Here is a 21,889-nt window from a genome sequence, read left to right as displayed (position 1 = left end):
AGATGTGATGTTGTGGTGATGAGGGATTTTTCAGTAGACCTTGTTTCTTCTCAATCCTAATCACGGTTCCTCCTGTAATTGTGACTGCAATCTTTCGGGTCATTGCCTGCTCATTTCTGATGCACCGTTCTTTAACGGATGCTGCGTTCTGGTGTCTACCCGTTTGACCTACAGCACAGGAAGTTCAACTTCAAATTCTGTTTTAACTATCAAATCTCATTAAAATTGTGTCATTGTATTTGGATTTATAAAGGCTTCTTGGTTAGTTTTTTTCTGAATTCTGGCAGGAGAGGGGCTAAAAGAATGGGCATGGGTTTTGAAGCTATTAAGAGTAGTTTGGTAAAACTGGCAATAAATGCCACCCTCTAATCGTTCTGTTGTACTGCAGTGTAAATTAAAGGAATCGTGTCATGCTGTTCTTCTTCTTGCCACAAGGTGTCACTGCCACGCAACATAATAAATATTTCCCTGCAGTGAAATCTGCATAACGCCAGCATGTTCTGCAAGCACTTTTCTTGAAAATTGGATTTAAAACGTGGTGAGGCAGTCTGGAGATCTGAAGCCGTCCTCTATTAATAACACAGGATATATATATATATATATATATATATTGGAATAGGACAAGCTGACCTTTCCAAACAGAGATTTAAAATGTTGAAGACCATTATAAAATATCTGTGGATATGAAATTTAAAAGGTTTAGAGTGAGCTAATAAATATGTAATAAGTATGTCAGTCCCATGCCATGGCTGCAGATTCAGAATTAGAGCCATCAGTGTGGAGAGAATGTCGATAGCCATGATGAACACGAACAGTACAGTGACAGTGAAGAACAAGAAGTAGCAATGAAATGGTTAATCATGATTTAATAATTCTCCAGCTAAGTGTGACATGCAGATGGCTGGATGAACAGACAAGACACCTCAGCATATTCCCACAGTCTGATACTTTGAATAACTTACACTGAATAATATTAATACAAAGTTTCAGGATGAACATAAGAACATAAGAAAGTTTACAAACGAGAGGAGGCCATTCGGCCCATCTTGCTCGTTTGGTTGTTAGTAGCTTATTGATCCCAGAATCTCATCAAGCAGCTTCTTGAAGGATCCCAGGGTGTCGGCTTCAACAACATTACTGGGGAGTTGATTCCAGACCCTCACAATTCTCTGTGTAAAAAAGCGCCTCCTATTTTCTGTTCTGAATGCCCCTTTGTCTAATCTCCATTTGTGACCCCTGGTCCTTGTTTCTTTTTTCAGGCTGAAAAAGTCCCTTGGGTCGACACTGTCAATACCTTTTAGAATTTTGAATGCTTGAATTAGGTCGCCACGTAGTCTTCTTTGTTCAAGACTGAACAGATGCAATTCTTTTAGCCTGTCTGCATATGACATGCCTTTTAAGCCTGGAATAATTCTGGTCGCTCTTCTTTGCACTCTTTCTAGCGCAGCAATATCTTTTTTATAGCGAGGTGACCAGAACTGCACACAATATTCAAGATGAGGTCTTACTAGTGCATTGTACAGTTTTAACATTACTTCCCTTGATTTAAATTCAACACTTTTCACAAAGTATCCGAGCATCTTGTTAGCCTTTTTTATAGCTTCCCCACATTGTCTAGATGAAGACAGCGTTGTAAAGAAAGGAGTCGTGTTGTGAACTATCAACCAACTGATTAAAACGAGTTTTTCAGAAACATTTTTCAAATCTGCTGGAATAAGCATTTGTCTCGTGGATACCACGGTTGTTTTTTTTTTTTTAAATGCTTTGCCACATTTTGCAATGCTTACCTGTGCTATCCCATGTTTCACTGTGTTATTACACTGTGCTATGGTTTTACTGTGGGAAACTTTTAGAAGGGTACATCTGCTCTAAACTTATTCCACTTGAATAAATCTTGCCAGGGGTTTTCTAGGGTCTCAGCTTGCTGTCAGTAATATTCTTAATTGAGGGTACAGCAAGGCTTGAGCGAGTTTCTAACCCTAAATGACTAAAGCAAACTGCGTGAACAACCTGCACTGTTTCACTGCGCCGAGGCGCCAGGAATGTGATCCCTGTGCAAATCTCTCAACAGATGTTGGTGTCCTTTTAAAAGTTTCCCACGGTACATTTGCACTTTCCCATGCTTTCCCCATGGCTCTACTCTGTTTGCTCCAGTTTGCTTTTGAATATTGCTGAATCTTCCAGGATAATGGCCTTGTGTGGTGTAATATATAATAATTCCAAGCAAAACCGTACTTGTAATGAAACACGCCGAGGCGTGGCTTTACTTGAGAACAAAACTACCGCACGGTTAGTGCAAACAAAAGCCTAAACCCTTTTTGGGTTAAACTAAACCTTAAAGGTGTTCCTCTGTAAACTTGGACAGGCTACTCCTGTTTACCCCGAATTACACGCGCAGAAGACGTATTTCTTTTTTTCCTTTCGTTTCCTCGACTCAGGCTCTCAGCAAGTCCTCCTCACATTTCCCTTCCCCCTGCCTTCTCAACTTTACCACTTTTAACTGCCAGACAATTAGACAATTAAACAATGAAGCTATATCGGAGATAATTCTGATTGATTCTTTTAAACCCAAGTTTGTGGTTTAACCTCTTAAATCAATCTGTGATAACCACTTTACATTCATTTGTTAACTATTTTAATTTTAGTTGTAAGCATATTACATTATCTCACACTTTGTTTACTACCCAGTTGGTTTATGTTGTCCTTTCACACTTTATTACTTTACCCAGATGGAGTGTGCATTCTTTACACCCACTGCCCTACAGCTGCCCAAGTTTGATCTGGAATATACACTCCATCACAGTGTGCTTTATCATATCTCTCTGTGCTTTACAATCCTTACCTATGCTTTCCTTGTGCTTTATTCCACTTTGCTGTGCTTTTACTATGGGACACTTTTATATAAGTGATATCTAGACCTACAACAATTGCATATTCTTTTTCCTTTGACCCCTGTTAGCAGAAAAAATGCATGTTGACTTCATTTCAACTTTCACACTTTTAATCCAAACTTGGCATAACATTTTATAAGTAACTCGAACAAGATTTGTTCGATTGTTCAAGAGTTGAAAACAATTAAAAAGGTCTAATTAAGCAAATGGTCCTCTCTTTTAAGGGTCTAGTTAAGTAACTGACAGCTCAGCTGGAACGAAAACCAGCAGACACAGGGGGTCCCCAGGACCTGGGTTGGGAAACACTGCAGAGCAATTAAAAAAAAAAAAAAAAAAAAAAGACAAGTGCTCTGGCATTTCCTTGCACTATTAGTGCACTAGAGCAGGCATTTTGAAAAGAGCTTTGAAACAGACTTTAAAGTCAGAAGTGTAAAAAGTTGTCAGAATATTAACAACTGAAATACAAATTAGAGGTACCTTATTTAAACAGCTGTAGCAGCACATGTAACGCTGTATTTTTAAACCAGACCTCCTCAGTCACAATTAACAGCTTTCACTGTGTTTCAATACAGAACGCAAACGAGTAAGTTCCTCTAAAAAGTGAGTGATTTATTACGATATTTTATGAGCCCCTGAAAAATAAACGTTGAAAAGGAACAAGCTACAGCACAAATAACAGAGACCTTATCTACACACAGTGTGTCCTGTGCTTTTTCCCCAAGCTCTGCAGACTTGTTTAGACCTATCCCCTCCAGATCAGACTGCTGATCAGTCAAAGCACACAGTTCTACGAGGAAGGCAGCATTCCGCTGAGTTTAAAACATGCTTTTTTTTTTTTTTTTTTGCACTGCACATAAGCATTTATCAGTGGGATCACTTATATATTTAAGAATCATGTTTCTGCAAACTCTGCCCTCAGATTGCTCCCCCTGCAAGCAGGCTAATTCAGACGCAGTGTGGAGAATGGCTAGTAAAGCACTGTGCTGTTACACCAACTCCCCCTGCAAGCAGGCTAATTCAGACGCAGTGTGGAGAATGGCTAGTAAAGCACTGTGCTGTTACACCAACTCCCCCTGCAAGCAGGCTAATTCAGACGCAGTGTGGAGAATGGCTAGTAAAGCACTGTGCTGTTACACTGACTCCCCCTGCAACCAGGCTAATTCAGACGCAGTGTGGAGAATGGGTAGTAAAGCACTGTGCTGTTACACCAACTCCCCCTGCAAGCAGGCTAATTCAGACGCAGTGTGGAGAATGGCTAGTAAAGCACTGTGCTGTTACACCAACTCCCCCTGCAAGCAGGCTAATTCAGACGCAGTGTGGAGAATGGCTAGTAAAGCACTGTGCTGTTACACCAACTCCCCCTGCAAGCAGGCTAATTCAGACGCAGTGTGGAGAATGTGTAGTAAAGCACTGTGCTGTTACACCAACTCCCCCTGCAAGCAGGCTAATTCAGACGCAGTGTGGAGAATGGCTAGTAAAGCACTGTGCTGTTACAGGATCTTTACAGTCTGATGTACCAGCTGTAATTAGATGTTAGACATGCTTCTGAGAGCTCTATTAAAGTCACCAGGAGGGGGTTATTGAAACCGATCTCCAAGTGAATACATGAGTAGAAATTTCAGACCAGTGCCATGCATCTCTTCCAAATTAGCAGCCAAATTGAATACTACAGCCACTGCTCACTGCTCCTTACATGCTGTGCTTCACAGACTGCGCTCGGCTTGCTAATAGGGCTGAAAGCATGTTAACACTATCAATGTCAAGTCCCATTGAACGCCCCTAACCCTTACACTAGCAGCACTAATACATTTAAAACCAGCTAAAGATTTGATTAGCGATAGGTATGGGCAAGAGGGAAACTTTAATTGTTTGAGTGCTGTAAATGCCCTTGTGATTGAATTAGGTGGAGAGATCTGCAACTTGTCTTTGGATTTCTGACAAACATTCCATGCAAACGAGATTTTAAAGACTGCCGAGGGCATGTCAGCCAATCAGAGGGTACTCCCCCTACCCAAGCTTCATCTCAATTCTATAAACAATTAGACACGTAGGTCTCAAAAAATGTACTCTGAATGCACGTACAGATAAGTGTGACATGAGTGCAAGACAGACAGACTGGGAGGCATTTCCGATTAGGGGTGTGATGATTAAGCTCGATATATCGTAACAGACATATGTGTCGTTTGTACTGTGATGCAAGATCACAGCATCGCTCATCGTAGTTCATTGAACGGTTCTTGAATGGTGTGCTTCATACAATGCTTCATACAAGCAGCCCATCACAAGTACTGTGATCCGAATCACCTGGCAACCTGCACAGAGAGATGTGACTTTAGTGCATCGTCACCCCCCTGACGCTGAAACCAATAACACTGCAAAGAAGTCCAGTCACAACTCGATAAGCGCTTGTCTAGAGTTACAGAAAGCCCACTGCATTCAGGAAGCTCTGAGGTATCCCCAGGATTCCTTTCAAAGCCTTTTTAGTTTCCCCTAAAGTTTTGCAACTTTCAAACCGTAAACTCAAGAATCAATTTCGCAGCAGACTACTGACTCAGAGACTGTGAAACAGGACACAGAAAAGCCAAATTGAGAAAAGGTAGCAGATGGTTTATTCTCTCTTGCACTGATTCACTGAGTTTATACTGAAGTGAAAGATTTATGGACCTGACCGAGAAATGCATTGATCAACTGAAGCAAAACTAATGCCGTTTCTGGACTGTATTTAAGTAAGTATTTGTAATTACATGCTCTTTGTTTTTAAGTGTTCCTGTTCCTTTCTTAACAAAAGGAAACTTGTTCTAAACTGGCAGACCACTAGATGGCACTGCCTCTTACTTCTATAAAGACACTGTGGCTGATCTAGCCTGTGTTACATATGTCTATGACAGGCAACGAGAACACAGATCCGTCAGAAAAATAAGGCAAAATTCTGAACAGGCAGAGATCTATATATTTATGTTTTTACTTGAATTGAATCTCCAGTCATGACAGAGTGTTTAACTCCCCAACCACAACAAATTACAGGTCCCATGTTAGATCACACACCGGTCCCTTTGGGCAGAGAACATAAGAAAGTTTACAGACGAGAGGAGGCCATTCGGCCCATCTTGCTTGTTTGGCTGTTAGTAGCTTATTGATCCCAGAATCTCATCAAGCAGCTTCTTGAAGGATCCCAGGGTGCCAGCTTCAACTCTCACTTCGTTGCACCAAACACATTGACGGCTGGCCTGTGTCCAGCCCAGTTTGCTTTTCTCTGGAGGGTGAAGGTGGTTGGATGTATTTGCATTAGATTATGGAGCCATTAAGGATGGCTTAGATTGTGTGGGGGAAAAAAAGTAACACTGATATTTTTATTGCAGGAATATTTAGTGCTTATTAAATGTCGAGGTCCAGTGGTTACAGACAGGAACTGTGGTCCATTTTAAAACGATCACAGCCATTATATTGTAAATATGAGCAACGAAGGGTTTTCATTACAGTGTCAACTTAGTAAAACAAATACAATAAAAAAAAGACCTTCACAGCAAATATATTGGTAGTGTAACCACAACGCACGGGCATAGGCAAGTGATTTCGGGAACACCCATCTGAAAGGGGTACAACGCACTGAGTTTGGTACCACCTGAAAATAACATCACACCGGCCACCTGACAGTTATCAGACTTTGCGTTCACATGAAACACCCCACATTACAAGCGTATGCCCCGTGGCTGCGGTTAGAATTAGTCTTGCAAGCAGTACATTCATTTATCAATGTGATAACTCTCCTTTGAAATTATTATTTGTACTTATATTGGACTAAATGGCGACGACTAAGAATAAATGTGAATGTTAATGCTAAAAGAAATACAAAACACTACTACTAAACATTATTATTATTATTATTATTATTGTTATTATTATTATTATTATGACAATCGATTCCTGAAACCTGGGGCCTCATGAGTCAGTGTGTGTTTGTCTTTGATGGGCTGCAGCACTGAACGGAGCTACAGTTATACTGAAACAAAGAGACTCTGCTGACTTACAGTTGTTTTCAAAACAGAAATATGTGCTCAGGTCTTACCGGCTTAAACGTGTTCAGGGTTGAGTTCTCTGTTGTGACATAATTGGTTTATTTTAAGGGGGTGACCTCGAATTCGCTTTTCTCTCCAATTATTATTTTTTTTGGTTTTGTTTGTAAATATTCCATCTTTACACGTTTTGACTTGTGGTTCAGGCAAACCATTTTCAGAAGTTTAAACACTAACATTTCGCTAGAAATAGAAATGATACATTTTATTAATATAAAGTAACCCCCCCAACCCCCGTCAAAAAAAACCCCACACACCTCATTACCGTACAATACTTCTTTATCACCGTGAAACTTTAACCTTGAAACGATACAGTCAAACCTTGCTCACCTCAGAAGGAAGCCTCCCCGTCGTGTTTTACGCGAAGTTCTCCGCGTTGCGGTCTGAATTTTGGGTAAGGTTGCTGGACAGACCTCCGTATATCACCCCTCCTCTTGTCTTTCTTTGTCTTTTTAAACGTGGGTCACTGCGGGGAAACTTTAAGAAGTAAAGCAACGGACCGTCTCTCCCCCCTGCCCCTCTCCCACTGATAGTACACAGCTGCTATTGTGTGTGTGTAGACTGCCTGCCTTCCTCACCGCGGTCCTATGGCTGCGCACTAACTGCGTTGTCTCCTGTCGATGGAGAGCTCTCATATTGCTTGGTACAAGGTTTCCGATGCGCAACTTCACCAGCGTCTTCCAAACCAGACCAGGGACACGTTGCTTCATTATAAAGGTGCAGAGGCGGAGTGCTTATCTTTGTATTTTTTTAACGATTACATGTCATCTGGTAGATTCAGTAACTTTATGGCGGCGCTATATAAACGTGACTGGTTTTAAGGTGCGCCAGTGACGGCAGCGAACACGAATTCGACCCCACCAGCAGCACGGTTTGGGGGGTGTTGCAGATTCTGCTGCGGTGGATTTTCTATTTCACTGAGCAACACCTGCCACTGAATTAAGGTGAGGATGATTTAAAACTGTATTTTTTTTTTGTTTTTTTTTTTTTTTTTTTTTTTTTTTTTTAAATGTATTCATTTAATTGTATTGCGCTGGGTTCGATTAAACTTGGAGACTTTGTTCGTACAGCGTTATTTTCGCTTGTATTCCCAATGCTTCGAACTACCAACATCCCTTTGTATTGTATTAATATTGTAGCTATATAATGAATATTTCTTTATGGTGCTGAAGTATTAAAAGCATCGTATGTGTGGTTAACCCCTTACAGTTCAAAGTGAGTTAAGGGGGGGAATGTAACTACGTAGTGATCATTTGTTGAGTCTATGAACTCCTGAATCTGCAATTCCATACTTATGGGAAACGTACGCTTGATATATGTCATATCGACAACAACGACATACTTACATTATTGCAGCAGGGTCGTGAATTGTGCAAATTTTTAAATAAGGTGTTCTCTTTTTCAAATCTGTTTTTGAATATAATTTGCGCAGTTTGGCAAGGTCGTTGGGAAAGGCAGTCCTGGTGACTGCGCAGTTAAATTTGCCTGTATCCATGGCAACCAGCAGGACCTAAACAGTGCCATTTTGGGGGGCAGGGGGGGGGGGGGGGGGGGGGGGGGGGGTAAAAGGTTTTACCTGGCATACCCTTTTCAATAGAGTCATACATGTAATTAACAACAGCTGTTTTATAGGGAAACCTTTCTCTTCAGTGGCACTGGAACAGTTTTTAAAGTGGGGGTGCTGAAAGCCATTGAACAAAACTGTAACCCCTGTGTATGATGGAAGCCATGCAAAGCCAAGGGGGCGCTGCTGCACCCCCAGCACCCCTCGTTCCAGCGCCCTTGTTTCTCTTTGCTGTTTATATTGTTGTTAGTTGTTTAATTTTTGCTGGGTTGCCCCCATTTTCGTTTTTTTATTCGGTTGGCAACAGGACTCATGCAAGCAGGGCCGGCGTCAGGGTGCGGGGGGTGAGGGGGTGCTAGGGACCACGGGACCAGTTTTTTTTTGGGGGGGGGAGGTCCCCCAAACCGAGTCCATTTACATTGTCCATTGACATAGGTGTCGTCTACTTCTCTGGGCTTCAGTGTTGCCAGCTCTGAAAAATGCAAATATCGTACTGGAGCTTCAAAATTATTGTATTTCACGAAAAAAAATATCGTACAGCCCAAAAATGAAAGAACTTGTGAATGTAAATGTTTTTTTCTTCCTTAATATGCGACATATTGCTGTAATTAAATGTTAACCTTGAGTTTATGTACGATAAAGTAATATTGTGCAAATGTATAAGCATACAGAATGTGTATAATGCCTAAATGTAGTTAGCAAAAATGGAGTGTTGGAGAATTAAGTATTTTGAGATCTCTAGGAAAGAAAAGTAGACTAAATGGGCCTCAGCATGTTTTTGCAGCAAGAGTATACGCCTGGGAGACAATGCATGAAGTATCAGAGCCAAAACAGAATGTGCTGCCTCTCTTTCCAGCTCCGAGACAGAATATCTCTCTGTAACTCTATTAATATTGCATTCATCAGTCGATTGGGTGTCAGAACTATAATAATATCACTGTCGCCTAAATACACCCTGGATAATCCACCTCTCTCAGAGTTCTCCTCACTGATCATAATTCCACTCTTTAAAACGTCAAATTATGTCTTAAAGTAATGGAGAAAATAATGTCCGTCACACACACAGCTTTAGAAGCACAGTCACCCTCGCGTTTAAACATGCCTCCGCCCACAATCGACGACACAAAGACAACCAACGAATCACTGACAACCTGCTGGAGCGACAGCCAATCACTGAGGCATTGAAAAATGGTTCATTATTGTCGTCTCCCGTCTCCTCCCTGTGACAGATTTTTTTTTAAAAATTATCGAATGTGAATTTATTTTTTCAAATGCAAGTATGAATTATTCTTGAATTATCGTCGTGCAATGGTCCACATTATTGTGTAAAGGTCCGATAATTATCATATGTCTGGCAACACTGCCGGGATTACAAAAAAACACACATAGCAAGATAGTATTGGTGGACTGTCAGTCAAAACACAAATTTGCAAATCACATCTGAATATTAGAATGTGTTTTGTTAAAAAAAAAAAAAAGATTTTGACCGATTCAGATTTTGCTGCTGATGTAAAAGGTTTGTATTTCGGTTGTGTCTTTTTTGGGGAGAAGGGTCTAGTCTACTTCACCATCTTGCACAACATGCAAGGATGGGTTATTTAAAGAAAATAAGATTGTGGTTCTGATGTTTTCAGGACACTCCTGGGTTCAAATTATGGCAATTTAGTTTTTTAACAGAGAGCTAAACTTATAAGTTGTGACTGTCCAATGCAATGCATGTGGAACTGAAACTGACAGTCAAACCAGAGATAACCAAGTAAAGTGAGTTTATTGTGTTCAAAACAAATATGGATGAAAATGGAACAGATAAACAAAACTTGGAGAAGAAAAACCAGACAAAGGCATGGAAGGGTAGTATTAGGCATCCATCGCACTGTAAGATGAAATGTTGGGGCAACACATGAAACGTTAAGTGGATGACAACAACAGAGAAACAAGGCCTGCACAAACAGAAATGCAATATAACTGAACAGAATTCAAACATGTAAAGTTGGCGAGCAAGCACAATCTCGAAACCCTGTTTGCAGCACATTTCTCCACCAAAAGTCTCTCACATTTAACAAATGACCATTCAGAAACTGTCATCCCATTTAGTAAAGGAAAGTGAATTAGTTCAGTCTCACCCAGACCGCTCCGGCCACATGAACGTCCAGGTTTCTTTGTAGTTTGTACAAAATATAAAATGGTCGACCTCAACAGTGAAAAAAGAAAGGTCTTGCAGGATGAGCAGAAGAAGTTGGCACGACTGAATTCAGAAGAGAGATCTCTAGCCAGCAATGTACTTTATTTTTTAAACTCTATCTTAATAGAAAGGAAGAGGAATATTCAGAGATGGCACAACAAACAAAGGACAGCCTAACTTCAAAATGGCTCCCCCATTTTTACGGTAAAGTTGTTAATACAGGGACCTGTGAGAAGAGAGTTACCATAAAACCCTTAATAGATGCGTAAAATAACACTAGGTACAGCAAACTTTTCAAAATGCCCTAACCCTTAGCGGTCCATTTTTTCAGCGCTTGTCAGGCGCGTCGGGTCCAATTTATTTTCACACGTTCTGTTTATTTTACAAGCGCTGTTTCAAATATTTTCTTTCAGAGTAAAACAGGTTTAAAAGGCATTGAATCACAAAAGGACACTCAGTACTGCATCTCCAGCCAAGCCCCACCCCTTGCTCGCTGTATTTTTCACATACCTCTTCATAGACGTGCATACTGATAAATCCTCTCCTGATCACTCGTTTTAACACCAAACTCCTCAATAATGCGATCCAAGTCATTACTATAACATCTCAAAAAGCTCTGTGATATTTTCTGAGCGCTGGATGCAGAAGCAGCGATCTCCTTTGTTTGTGTCCGTGTTATCTTTGTGGTGTATTGCTCAGATACGCACCTTTTTTTCGGCTTCTCTCGGCTCTTATCGGTCTCGCGCAGCCATTGAAAGGTTTTCTCTGCTTTTTCTGGAGAAAAAAAAACGACTAGAGACCTGCACTTGACGCCTTTTTCATGATGTCGGACAGGGTCCGACATCAAACTGGAAAGGGTTAAAGCACTAATTAAGCAAACTAGGCATATAAGAATGTATTGGAGAAGGAGTTGTGGAAAATTAGAAAGGAAGCGATTGCTTGGCCAGGCTGTCTGCCATTCAATTAAGAATGAGCAGGTGATACACTTGTGACATCACTATGTTCCAAAATATGGCTTAAGATTCACAATGTGATCTGTGGCGAGCTTTTGCTGCTGGTCTGCCCACTATATTCTATAGCTGACCCAACTTTAATACTGACAACTGGTCCTGACTATTTTGGTGCAAGTTTAGCAGAGAAGCTTGCTTTGGTATCCCACAACAGCTGTGCTCGGACCCAAACTAACTCGCCTTCTTGCAACGGAGCGTCTCTCCTGCGAGAATCGTAATTTCTAGCCTGATGGGTCTGGGCTATGCGAACACGTTGTTTAACTTCTTTGGTGAAGTTTTGCTGTTGTCCTAATGGAGAACCAGTCCAGAGAGCCCTTAAGGGTGTGTCCGATTGCCAGTTCAGCTGGAGACAAACCAGTGGTTTCCTGTCTGATGGAGTTTAAAGCAAAACAGAATTGTGGTAGCCATTCATTCCACAGCTTATGGTTCTCCCCCAAAATGAGGCAGTCATCGTTTTGATGGTACGATTGGTCCTCTCGGTGTGGTTAGCCAATAGGTGAGTGGCGCATCCCGAGTGGCGCATCCAGTAAAAGCGCTCCACGTGGAGTGCAGGATGTGCCCTATAGTCTGGGGATCGAAGGTTCGAGTCCATGCTATGTCACAGCCGACCGTGAATGGGAGTTCCTAGGGGGCGGCGCACAATTGGCCGAGCGCTGCCCGGGTAGGGAGGGCTTAGGTCGGCAGGGGAATCCACGGCTCACCGCGCACCAGCGCCCCCCTGTGGCCGATCGGGCACCTGTGGTTCTGCAGTGGAGCTGCCAGATCTGTGTTGTCCTCCGGCGCTATAGGTATGCTGGCCTCACTGTGGATCCGCAGTGCGAAAAATGACAGATTGGCAGGAGCACGTTTCGGAGGACGTGTGCTCCAGCCTCCGTTCCCTGTGCCGGCAGGGGGGTTGCAAGAGGTGAACCGAGGATACAGGTAATAATTGGGCACACTAAATTGGGGATAAATCCGGGGTAAAAAAATTGGAGATTTTATTTTTTTTAAAATATATCCAATTGGTGAACTGGGGACCTCGGTAAGACACTAGGTATCGAGGAGTACCCCATCAAATAAAAATCTCCAAGATAAGTATTTTGGATATAGCCTGTGTTTTACTATGCTGAAGTGGGAACATTTCAACCCATTAGTAGTCACTCACTACTAAAAAGGTATATGTTACCTTTTTTACTTTGGTGGGGGGAAAAAGAACCCATGAAATCAATCCCCAACTTCTCTCCTGGCTCCTGGACTGAAGTGGATTGCAGTAATCCAGCTGGTTTTGTTTGCATACCACCAGACGGCCTCCAACATTCTGAGCAAAGTCTTAAGCTGACCTAGGTGCCCACTTAAAGGATTGTTATGGAAGTAAAATAAAAAAGATGCATACGTGCTGTTGGAATCACTACCTGAAACCATCACGTGTGGGTACCTTGCGGCAGACCAGCGCCTGTAGACGCACAAAGGGGATTCTGTTGGGTCCAACGGGAGACTGTCTTTAAATCATTGAGGATACTTGTGACCGTGAGATCTTTTGACTGTGCAGTTGCCACCTCATCAAGTAAAGCAGGAAAGTCTGAGCTGTATTTATTTCCCTTGCACACTGCTGCAGCTGCATCAGATGTGACCGGAGCACGAGACAGAGCATCAGGGACTACATTAAGACCGCCCTTCCTGTACAGAACAGTAAAAGTGAACTCTTGAAGTCTCAGGCGCTGCATATCAAAAGGACACTCAGTACTGCATCTCCAGTCGTGCATACTGATAAATCCTCTCCCGATCACTCGTTTTAACACCAAACTCCTCGATAATGCGATCCGTTATTATTTTATTACTATAACATCTCAAAAAGCTCTGCAAATGTCTGTGATGTTCTTTGAGCGCTGGATGCAGAAGCAGCTATCTTGTTTGTTTATGTCCTTATTATATCTGTGGTGAAGGGACTATGCGTATTGATCAGATCTGCCTCCTTTTTGTTGGCTTCTCTCGGATTCTGCTGAAACCATTGAAAGGTTTTCTCTGCTTCTTCTGGAGAAAAAACGACTAGAGACCTGTGCTTTAAGTCTTTTTAATGATGTGGGACAGGGTCCGACATCGGACTGGAAAGGGAATTGTAATGTCGGACCTGGTCCAATATAGGACCGCAAAGGGCTAAGATATTAATGTATGAAAATGGAACAGAAAAACAAAACTTGGAAAACAAAAACCAGACAAAGGCATGGAAGGAAGTATTAGGCATCCATCGCACTATAAGATGAAATGTTGGGGCAACACATGAAACGTTAAGTGGATGACAACAACAGAGAAACAAGGCCTGCACAAACAGAAATGCAATATAACTAAACAAAATTCAAATATGTAAAGTTGGCAAACAAGCACAATCTCGAAACCCAGTTTCATTTCTCCACCAGAAGTCTCTCACATTTAACAAATGACCATTCAGAAACTGTCATCCCATTTAGTAAAGGGAAGTGAATTAGTTCAGTCTCACCCAGACCGCTCCGGCCACATGAACGTCCAGGTTTCTTTGTAGTTTGTACAAAATACAAAATGGTCGACCGCAACAGTGAAAAAAGAAAGGTCTTGCAGGACGAGTGGAAGAAGTTGGCACGGCTGAATTCAGAAGAGAGATCTCTAACCAACAATATACTTTATTTTTTAAACTCTATCTTAATAGAAAGGAAGAGGAATATTCAGAGACGGCAAAACAAACAAAAGACAGCCTAACTTCAAAATGGCTCCCCCACCATTACGGTAAAGCTGTTAATATAGGGAGCTGTGAGAAAATAATTACCGTAAAACCCTTAATAGATGCATAAATAAAATGACCGTACAACGAACCCTTCTAAAATACCCTAAAGTTCTAATTAAGCAAACGAGGCATATCAGAATGCATTGGAGATGGAGCTGTGGAAAATTAGAAAGGAACCGATTGCCTTAAGAATGAGAAGGTGATACACTTATGGCATCACTGTACGTCAGTTAGTCACTGGTACTGTAATTCGAGCTTCTCAGAGCTCTGCAGGGCACCTTATGACCTAAACACCACTCAGTTCGGGGCTTCCCATCAGTGTGTTTATGTGGTGGTTTTGTGATTAATAGCTCGTGAAATGGTACCCTGCAATGATCTCCTTTTTCTAGGAAAGCAGTACAGCTGGGGATAGGCAGTTTCTTGCTTGATAACCTCACTCACACCGCTTGCTCAATCAATATATTGGTGTAATCGCCTCCTCTTTAAAAGTATGCATAGTTGACTTTTTAAGGACTGCCTCGTTTGAAGATACTCAGAGTAGGTGTTTTTATGAAGGCAACATTTTTCCTGCAGGAACTTCCCGTCCTCAAAAAGGCGGTTTAGATGGGAAATGCCATTTTGCCTCAGAAAACCAGGATTGTGCCAAATGGGAGAGCACTGAGGGGGTGCAGGCTGAGCTTAGTAACTGTACAAGCTCTTACCCATGCTGTGTTGGACCAGGTGCGACATAACAATTCTCCCTTTCCGGTCCGGTGTCAGACCCTGTCCGACATCATCAAAAAGACGTCAAGCGCAGGTCTCTGGTCGTTTTTTCTCCGGAAAAAGCAGAGAAAACCTTTCAGTGGCCGAGTGAGACCGATAGGAGCCGGGAAAAAAAAGCAGACGTTTCTGAGCAAACTGCAGCTACCCGTCCCCAGGCGGCGAGAAGGGAAGGGACTTCCATCTTTCAAGATCTTCGATGACTTATTTTAGGAGGGGAACATCAAGTTGAGGAGATACGTCAATTCCAAGACATCTGATTTCATTCGGAGAGCACCTGAAAGGGAGAGCGGGGATAAAGCATCCCACCTAAACTGGTTCAGGGGCAGTACTTCAGATTTCAATTGAAAGCATCCCACAATTATTACTCAGGAACAGGTGGAAATGATTTGTCAGGGAGCTGAATAAACAGTAAAATACCATGATAAGAAAACACACACTACTAACAATCTAGTTTATTGCAGTAATAGAGTACAAGTGAGCAGCTGACTCCACTCTCAGTAGGATGTAACCCTGAGCAACGGACACTGGATTGCGTTGTCATTTATACAGGAGAGAGCTCCCATCACAAGGCAGCATTTCAAATACAAACAATTTCTATAGCTGGCTATTACTAAGCGGTTTAATTAATTTCTACGTGTGTATAATCAGAAATATCTTCTTATTGAGAAGGTAAAAGCAGATGCCGTGGGAATAGAAGACAGGACGGCATGGCTCCAGTTGTTTTCGTTCTTGCGCGATAAGTTTTCATGATGTTGTGGGATTCTGTGGCACTCTGTCTCTGCTTATCTTACGCCCCTGACAGTAAACCCAGGCAGTCAAAACTGTGCTCCTGACAAACCAGAAATCCTCCACTCTTACAGGTTTTATAAAAACCATTTATTGTGCAGTGTACACTTTAATAAAGATTAAAAACAATCTTACAGCATGTCAACTTATTTTATGATGTGTGTTTCTAGAAGATACTCCTGAAATGAGGGCACCCTGGCATATGGCAGTGGCAAAGGGTTCTGGTAACTCTGAACAGCTAAAGGGCTGGGCTGGCAAGTTATTCCATTAGTAATCACCAAGGCTTGGGGGGAAATGTAAAATCTTAATCCATTCAAAAATATCTTCCCCAAATCCACATGTAGGACCACAAATATAAAAGACAAATGACCCTATGAAAAGCATTTCCCCTATCTAAGGAGACTACTACAGTAGGGTTCTTACTTTTGCTAGCCAGATACATGATATTAAAATGCCATCTTTTGTTATCTGAGGTTTTTCATAAACCCAGTTTGACGCAGTAGTTTACTTTCTGTTTCGAGATCAGTGTTTATTATCAGTGTTTTTTCATTCAAGAGATAATAAGGCTGTGTTCACAGCCTGTGTCAGTAAATTAGAATAATATGAATCATTAACCATTTCAAACAAAGACAGGAGAGATGAGAGACCACAAAAGCTTATAAAGTTTAATCGGGTATCCCTCCTGGCCAGGGGGGTTTCCACAAGGCATGGCAAACAAGCTTTCTGCAACTCATCACTTGCAAGTGGGTTTATAGGCATTTTTAAGTTATTCAGGTGAAAAAAAAAAACAGTATTTGGGTTGTTGTAGGTTCAGTTTTAAGTTCATACAGATTAGAACAAAATTACCTGAATGTTTCATTGTAATCCTGCTGTCAGACTGATCTGTAATAGCAGACATTGCTGATTTTCCCCTGTTATGTTTAGGCTGATTAGCTAATGAACAACATGATTTCTCTAAAACGGTTTTGGATGATAGCCAGTTGTTAAGTCCAAACTTGGTCTGCAGTAAACGTCACTGGTAGGAGAAGAGGAACAGCGATATCTACTTTATTCTTTTTCTGAAGTGTTGCGTTTGCGGTCTTCCTCCTTGTTCCTTCTGGACGAGAAAGCGATAATCTTGCCTCTCGGCATTACTTAGTCTGAATTCAGAATCGGAGTGAAGGGAGGTATTGAATCTCCATCTCGTATTGATCCATAGTCAGAGATTAAATGAAACTGACAGGAGCATGATCAGAGACTGGATGCATCACAGGGTTTGGCATGTTAGATACTAGAGCGCCATTAGCTAAAAAAAATCAATGCAAGAGTACGATTTATGGTATAGAGAAAAATAAAATGAATCATTAGGATAATGCCTTCCTCTCATGCCATATGCATTCATATAACCTGTAATAGTCTCTGTGGATTTAGATGGATTGATATTATCAGGTGTACTGGATCTATCAATAGTTAAATAATGAATATAAAATAGTCACGGGAACATAGACAGATACACACTTATTATTTCATTTACATGCATTATTTAATTTCTTGGGCTTGTACGTGAAACCAGAGCACTGCATTAACACAGAAAGCCCTAGGAACAAGGCCTTCAAACGGCTCTGAATTTCCGTGAAAGCTTATGAACTGGGCCTGCCCACAAGCTGGAGAATGAGCCTGTCTGCGATGCTTCCATCAACACGTGGAGACCACAGGATTCTCATAAAGCTTGCATTGTCATGTGTAAAAATGATGCCTTTGTGTGTAATTAGTTGTACCCTGAGTAATGAATAACACCATTGTTTATGAAGCTTGCTGCTGTGTGAAGGAAGCAGCATGTTAATTAAAATACTAGCGACTGCTTTAATGCTGAGGCTTTTATGTCGAATTGGTAGATCGCTTCAGTCCATGTGATTTCATGTGTACATGTCCACAGTAGCTGTGTGCTGAATCCCCTGTGAAGGGGATAGAGTGGAGGCAGTCATGTACATGTATGTCACACTTCACATTCTTCCATGTCTCTGGAGAACCGCTTTTCCGCTTCTCATGCAGGAAACTTGGCATTAACAGGATATCGGGAACATCGGATTCAGGAGACGTATGGAGAATTACTAATCAAATAGATTGGCATTGTTTTACTATGCTTTCCCATACCTTGCTGGGCTTTTCAATGCTTTATTACACTTTTACTGTGGGAAACAGTTATAAAACAGACCCAGTGTTTTGTAGATTTTAAATGACTATTAAAATATAATCATGAAAATGTAGCTCATAGAAGTTTACTTCCATCTGATATGCAGTTCTCTTGGCAAAATAATGTATTTGTGTTGCAGTGAAAAAGATTCGGTCACTATATTTTCATAAAAAGGACTAGTCACAGGAGTGGTGCAATATATTGGAAGTTAGATCTTGCAACAGAGGTAAGTGGGTCAGTCAGTTCCCATGTTGTATAGCATCATTCCTGGATCTGTTGTCCATTTAGATGTGTTTTATTTTCGACTGTCTGTTATTTTAATGGGAATCTACCACTTTATCACAGTACATTATCCAGGCAGTATTGAATTCCAGTCACCACTGTTTAAAGCAGCACGACCAGAGCTTTGGATTAAAAGCGCTATATTGACGACCACAGATTTCCTAGAGCCATACAACTAAAAACAAAGTGACTGAAGAGCAGTAAAGATTTTTAAAAAGATCGATTTTCAGGTTGCAAGCTTTTCAAACCCATAATCTCATGCAACTGTTTTGGACGCCCATTAGCTACACAGCTCTCGTGTGCAGCCTTGAAACATTATAGCAAACGTATTGTCCAGTACTACATTTCTCAAGTCCTAAATGTGTTTCTTGTTTTACAGGAAATACAAGACGCTGTTCGCCTTCCCCAGCTAACACACAAGACTCCAGCACTTCCAAAGGAAAGATGCCAAACCCACTGGAAAAAATAGTGGCAGAAAAAAAAGAAGTGATCGAAACGGCGATGGAAATGTTTGAGAAAGGAGCCGAGGTTGTGGCCAGCGCCGTGGGAGAGATATTTCCTATCTGTGAGGTGGCGGCTCCAGTTCTAAGACTGGCCTTGGATCAAGTGGAAAGTAAGGAGGTCCGCTATGTAAAAGAACAGTTTCAGGTCGTGCGCAATAAATTAGATGTAATATCTGATGAGGTAGAGGTCATTAATCGAGAGATTAAAAAGAGTTTAGTGGATAGCAAATACTTTGAAGTAGAGGAAAATCTACAAAACCAGTTCCGGAAGTATATGGACATCCTAAACGCTAAACCGCAGTTTAAGGAGGTCAAGAAGAAGCTGTTTCTTGACCACTTCAGCCGGACGGGGGGCGAGATGAACCTCCTTCTGCTCTATGATGCCGTGATGGGACACAACGTCTTTGGGGAGTCCATTCTGGAGATTGCCCTGAATTACGAAGGGAAAAATCGTCGCGTCCTGGAAGATCTTTTCACGCGTCTCAAAGAGCTCTTCTGCATCGGCCTGATCGCTCTGCTCGGGCACGCGGCCGTAACTAACGGCGACGATGAATCGCTGATCCGAGAGTGGAACGGGAAAATGCTGGAAGTGGAAACCAAAATGAAATCGCTGATAGACGAATGCATTGGCGGTTTTGCTGAGCAGGCTCAAGTCGACACTGAGAAACTGATGAAGGAAAAGAACATGGCGGACAACCGAGAAACCGCCGAAGAGATCCACGGTTTTTTAAAGAGGAAATACGACTGGGTGAACTGGTCGGTCCGCGTTTACAAGCATTCGGGCAGCAGCTTCAGCAACTGGAGAGCGGGCGACAAGTATCACTGCGTGACTGGAAAACACTGCTTTGATTTGTTGCAAATCAACAACAGTAATGTGGTCGTGTCCTACAGCAGCAATCCCCTACCTGTTGACAAAGATCACATCCGGCAGTTGATGGAAGGACAGTACAAGAAAGCTGATGCCACGAATGTAGCCGAACATCTTTCTAGCGACGTGCCTGGGTGCGTGGTGCATGCTGTGAGCCGATATAAGGAGATATGGGCGTCGTGGAATTTTCCAGATGAGTGTCATTATTGGGAAAACCACAAAAATGTCTCTCTGTGTGTCCATTCAGAATAATTACCCACTTCTACTATCTCAGCCTTCACAGCAATTCCTCCTAATGGTAATGTTACCCCTCGTACAAGTTTTCCATTGTAAAAGCATGGTAAAATGATAGACATACGGTAAAGCATGTTAAAAACCATGGGGAGAAATAAGAACACACACAACTAAACATTGATTTGTCTCCCGCCGTCTTGCAGCACCAAAATCCTTTGTTGTGAGACGGCGCGCTTCCCTTTCGTACCCAGAGCCCCACCCCTGTAGTCAGCCAATCCCAGTAAGACTAGAGTGGGAGGGACCTGTGCACTCTCGTCGTCTTCCCTCACCAAGATGGCTGCCTCTAAGTGTTATAGAGATCACGATCCACCACATCCTGGTAAGGGAAACTTCCAGTGTCCTCTAGTACCGGGAGGTTGAATTACAGACCCTCCTTTGTCCATCGCATGAACAGAAAGTAGCACCAGAAATGATTCAGGCAGTAGTCTGAACTTTCAATGTTCAGAATCATTGACCACCACTGTATGTTGAACTAATGTGTTTGTGATTGAATTAAATATTGTGAAAATATGCAACGTAGTGTAAACGCTGATGTCATGTAATTGCTGTTTTCATCCCTCTTACTATTCTGTGATGTTTATGACTGGGTTCTGTGCTTCAATATTGAGTTGTTATCCTTTTCTGTAGTTCTTCATCAGGCTTTGAGCTTGTCTGGGGGATCCTACATGCTGGGACTGAAGAGCCTTCCTTATTCCTTTCAAATCATATGATCTTCTATGACTAATCTTGCGTAGAGTCAGTGGGGCTGGCCGAGCTGAAAAGTCCCATGGTCACACAATGTGAATTGAAAATGAATAAGACTCTTTAGTCCCGGCACTTAGGGTTCTTCAGACAAGCTCAAAGAAATTCAAGTAAAAGCAGATTAAGAGAACGATGAAAATAACTCAATATTAGCAAGAACCCGACTAGTCATGCGATAACGCATTGGGTAATGTCTTTTTCTGTATTGCTGCTTGATGGTCAGTTTTACCAACCTATATACCAATGGCATGAGCGACAACGTGAAGAAAAGGCAGGCAAAGAAAGAAGCGAGGAAGCGAGCACAGAATTTGCAATAACAGCAGTGCCCCCGCCTCGGCCAGTGAGGCGAGGTTTGTCAAAGAGGGAATAGCCCTTTGGGGTGGCTAGTTGCGAGTGTTAGGGTTAGGGTTAGTTTAACTAGCGTATGTAGTTACAGCACGTTTGTTCGTAAGCTACCTAAATGGTCAGAAACACAAGGAAGATTGACGTCTGAGCAACAGAATCCACATACTAAGCAGGTCAGTCACTTGAATTAGCTCATGGGCTCATCAGTAGCTAAAATACAGTCCAGAGGCGCTGATGTGGATGGATCATTTACTATAAGTGATTGCTGAATTTGTGGTATCAGGAAATTCGTCTTGCACAAGTTCGTTTTAACAACGTTTGATCAGAGTACCAGGTTTCAGCTAGACAGAGAAGATAAATTTTGCCATCTAAGACACTGGCCTTCTAAGACACTGTTTGACAATTTATAATGTCCTGCAGGTCTAGAGCTGGTTCAGTTTGCACGCTATCAAAATTCACTTCAATCTAACACACCTCTGAACACTTTAGAAAATGAATTACTTCAACTAGCGTATGTAGTTACAGCAGCAAACAAGCATTCGAATGTACTTACCAGTTGCTATTGTCTTCAAAAAGCAACAGAATCCACATACTAAGCAGGTCAGTCACTTGAATTAGCTCATGGGCTCATCAGTAGCTAAAATACAGTCCAGAGGCGCTGATGTGGATGGATCATTTACT

At 41.9% G+C, this 21,889-nt stretch overlaps 1 protein-coding gene across 1 annotated transcript; it reads left to right on the top strand.

Annotated features, from left to right (window-relative positions):
* The first annotated feature begins 5,989 nt into the window (after positions 1-5,989).
* On the top strand, positions 5,990-21,198 carry LOC121309936 (protein rapunzel-like). Its single transcript, XM_041243126.1, has 2 exons — positions 5,990-7,908; positions 18,837-21,198. The coding sequence occupies exon 2, from the start codon at positions 18,902-18,904 to the stop codon at positions 20,078-20,080; it is 1,179 nt and encodes a 392-aa protein (XP_041099060.1). The 5' UTR covers positions 5,990-7,908; positions 18,837-18,901; the 3' UTR covers positions 20,081-21,198.
* The last annotated feature ends 691 nt before the right edge of the window (positions 21,199-21,889 follow it).

This window comes from Polyodon spathula, unplaced genomic scaffold, assembly GCF_017654505.1.
Source record: "Polyodon spathula isolate WHYD16114869_AA unplaced genomic scaffold, ASM1765450v1 scaffolds_1585, whole genome shotgun sequence".
NCBI classification, from domain to species: domain Eukaryota; kingdom Metazoa; phylum Chordata; class Actinopteri; order Acipenseriformes; family Polyodontidae; genus Polyodon; species Polyodon spathula.
Note: the sequence above shows the minus strand (reverse complement) of the source record. Positions and strands in the feature narration are given on the sequence as shown.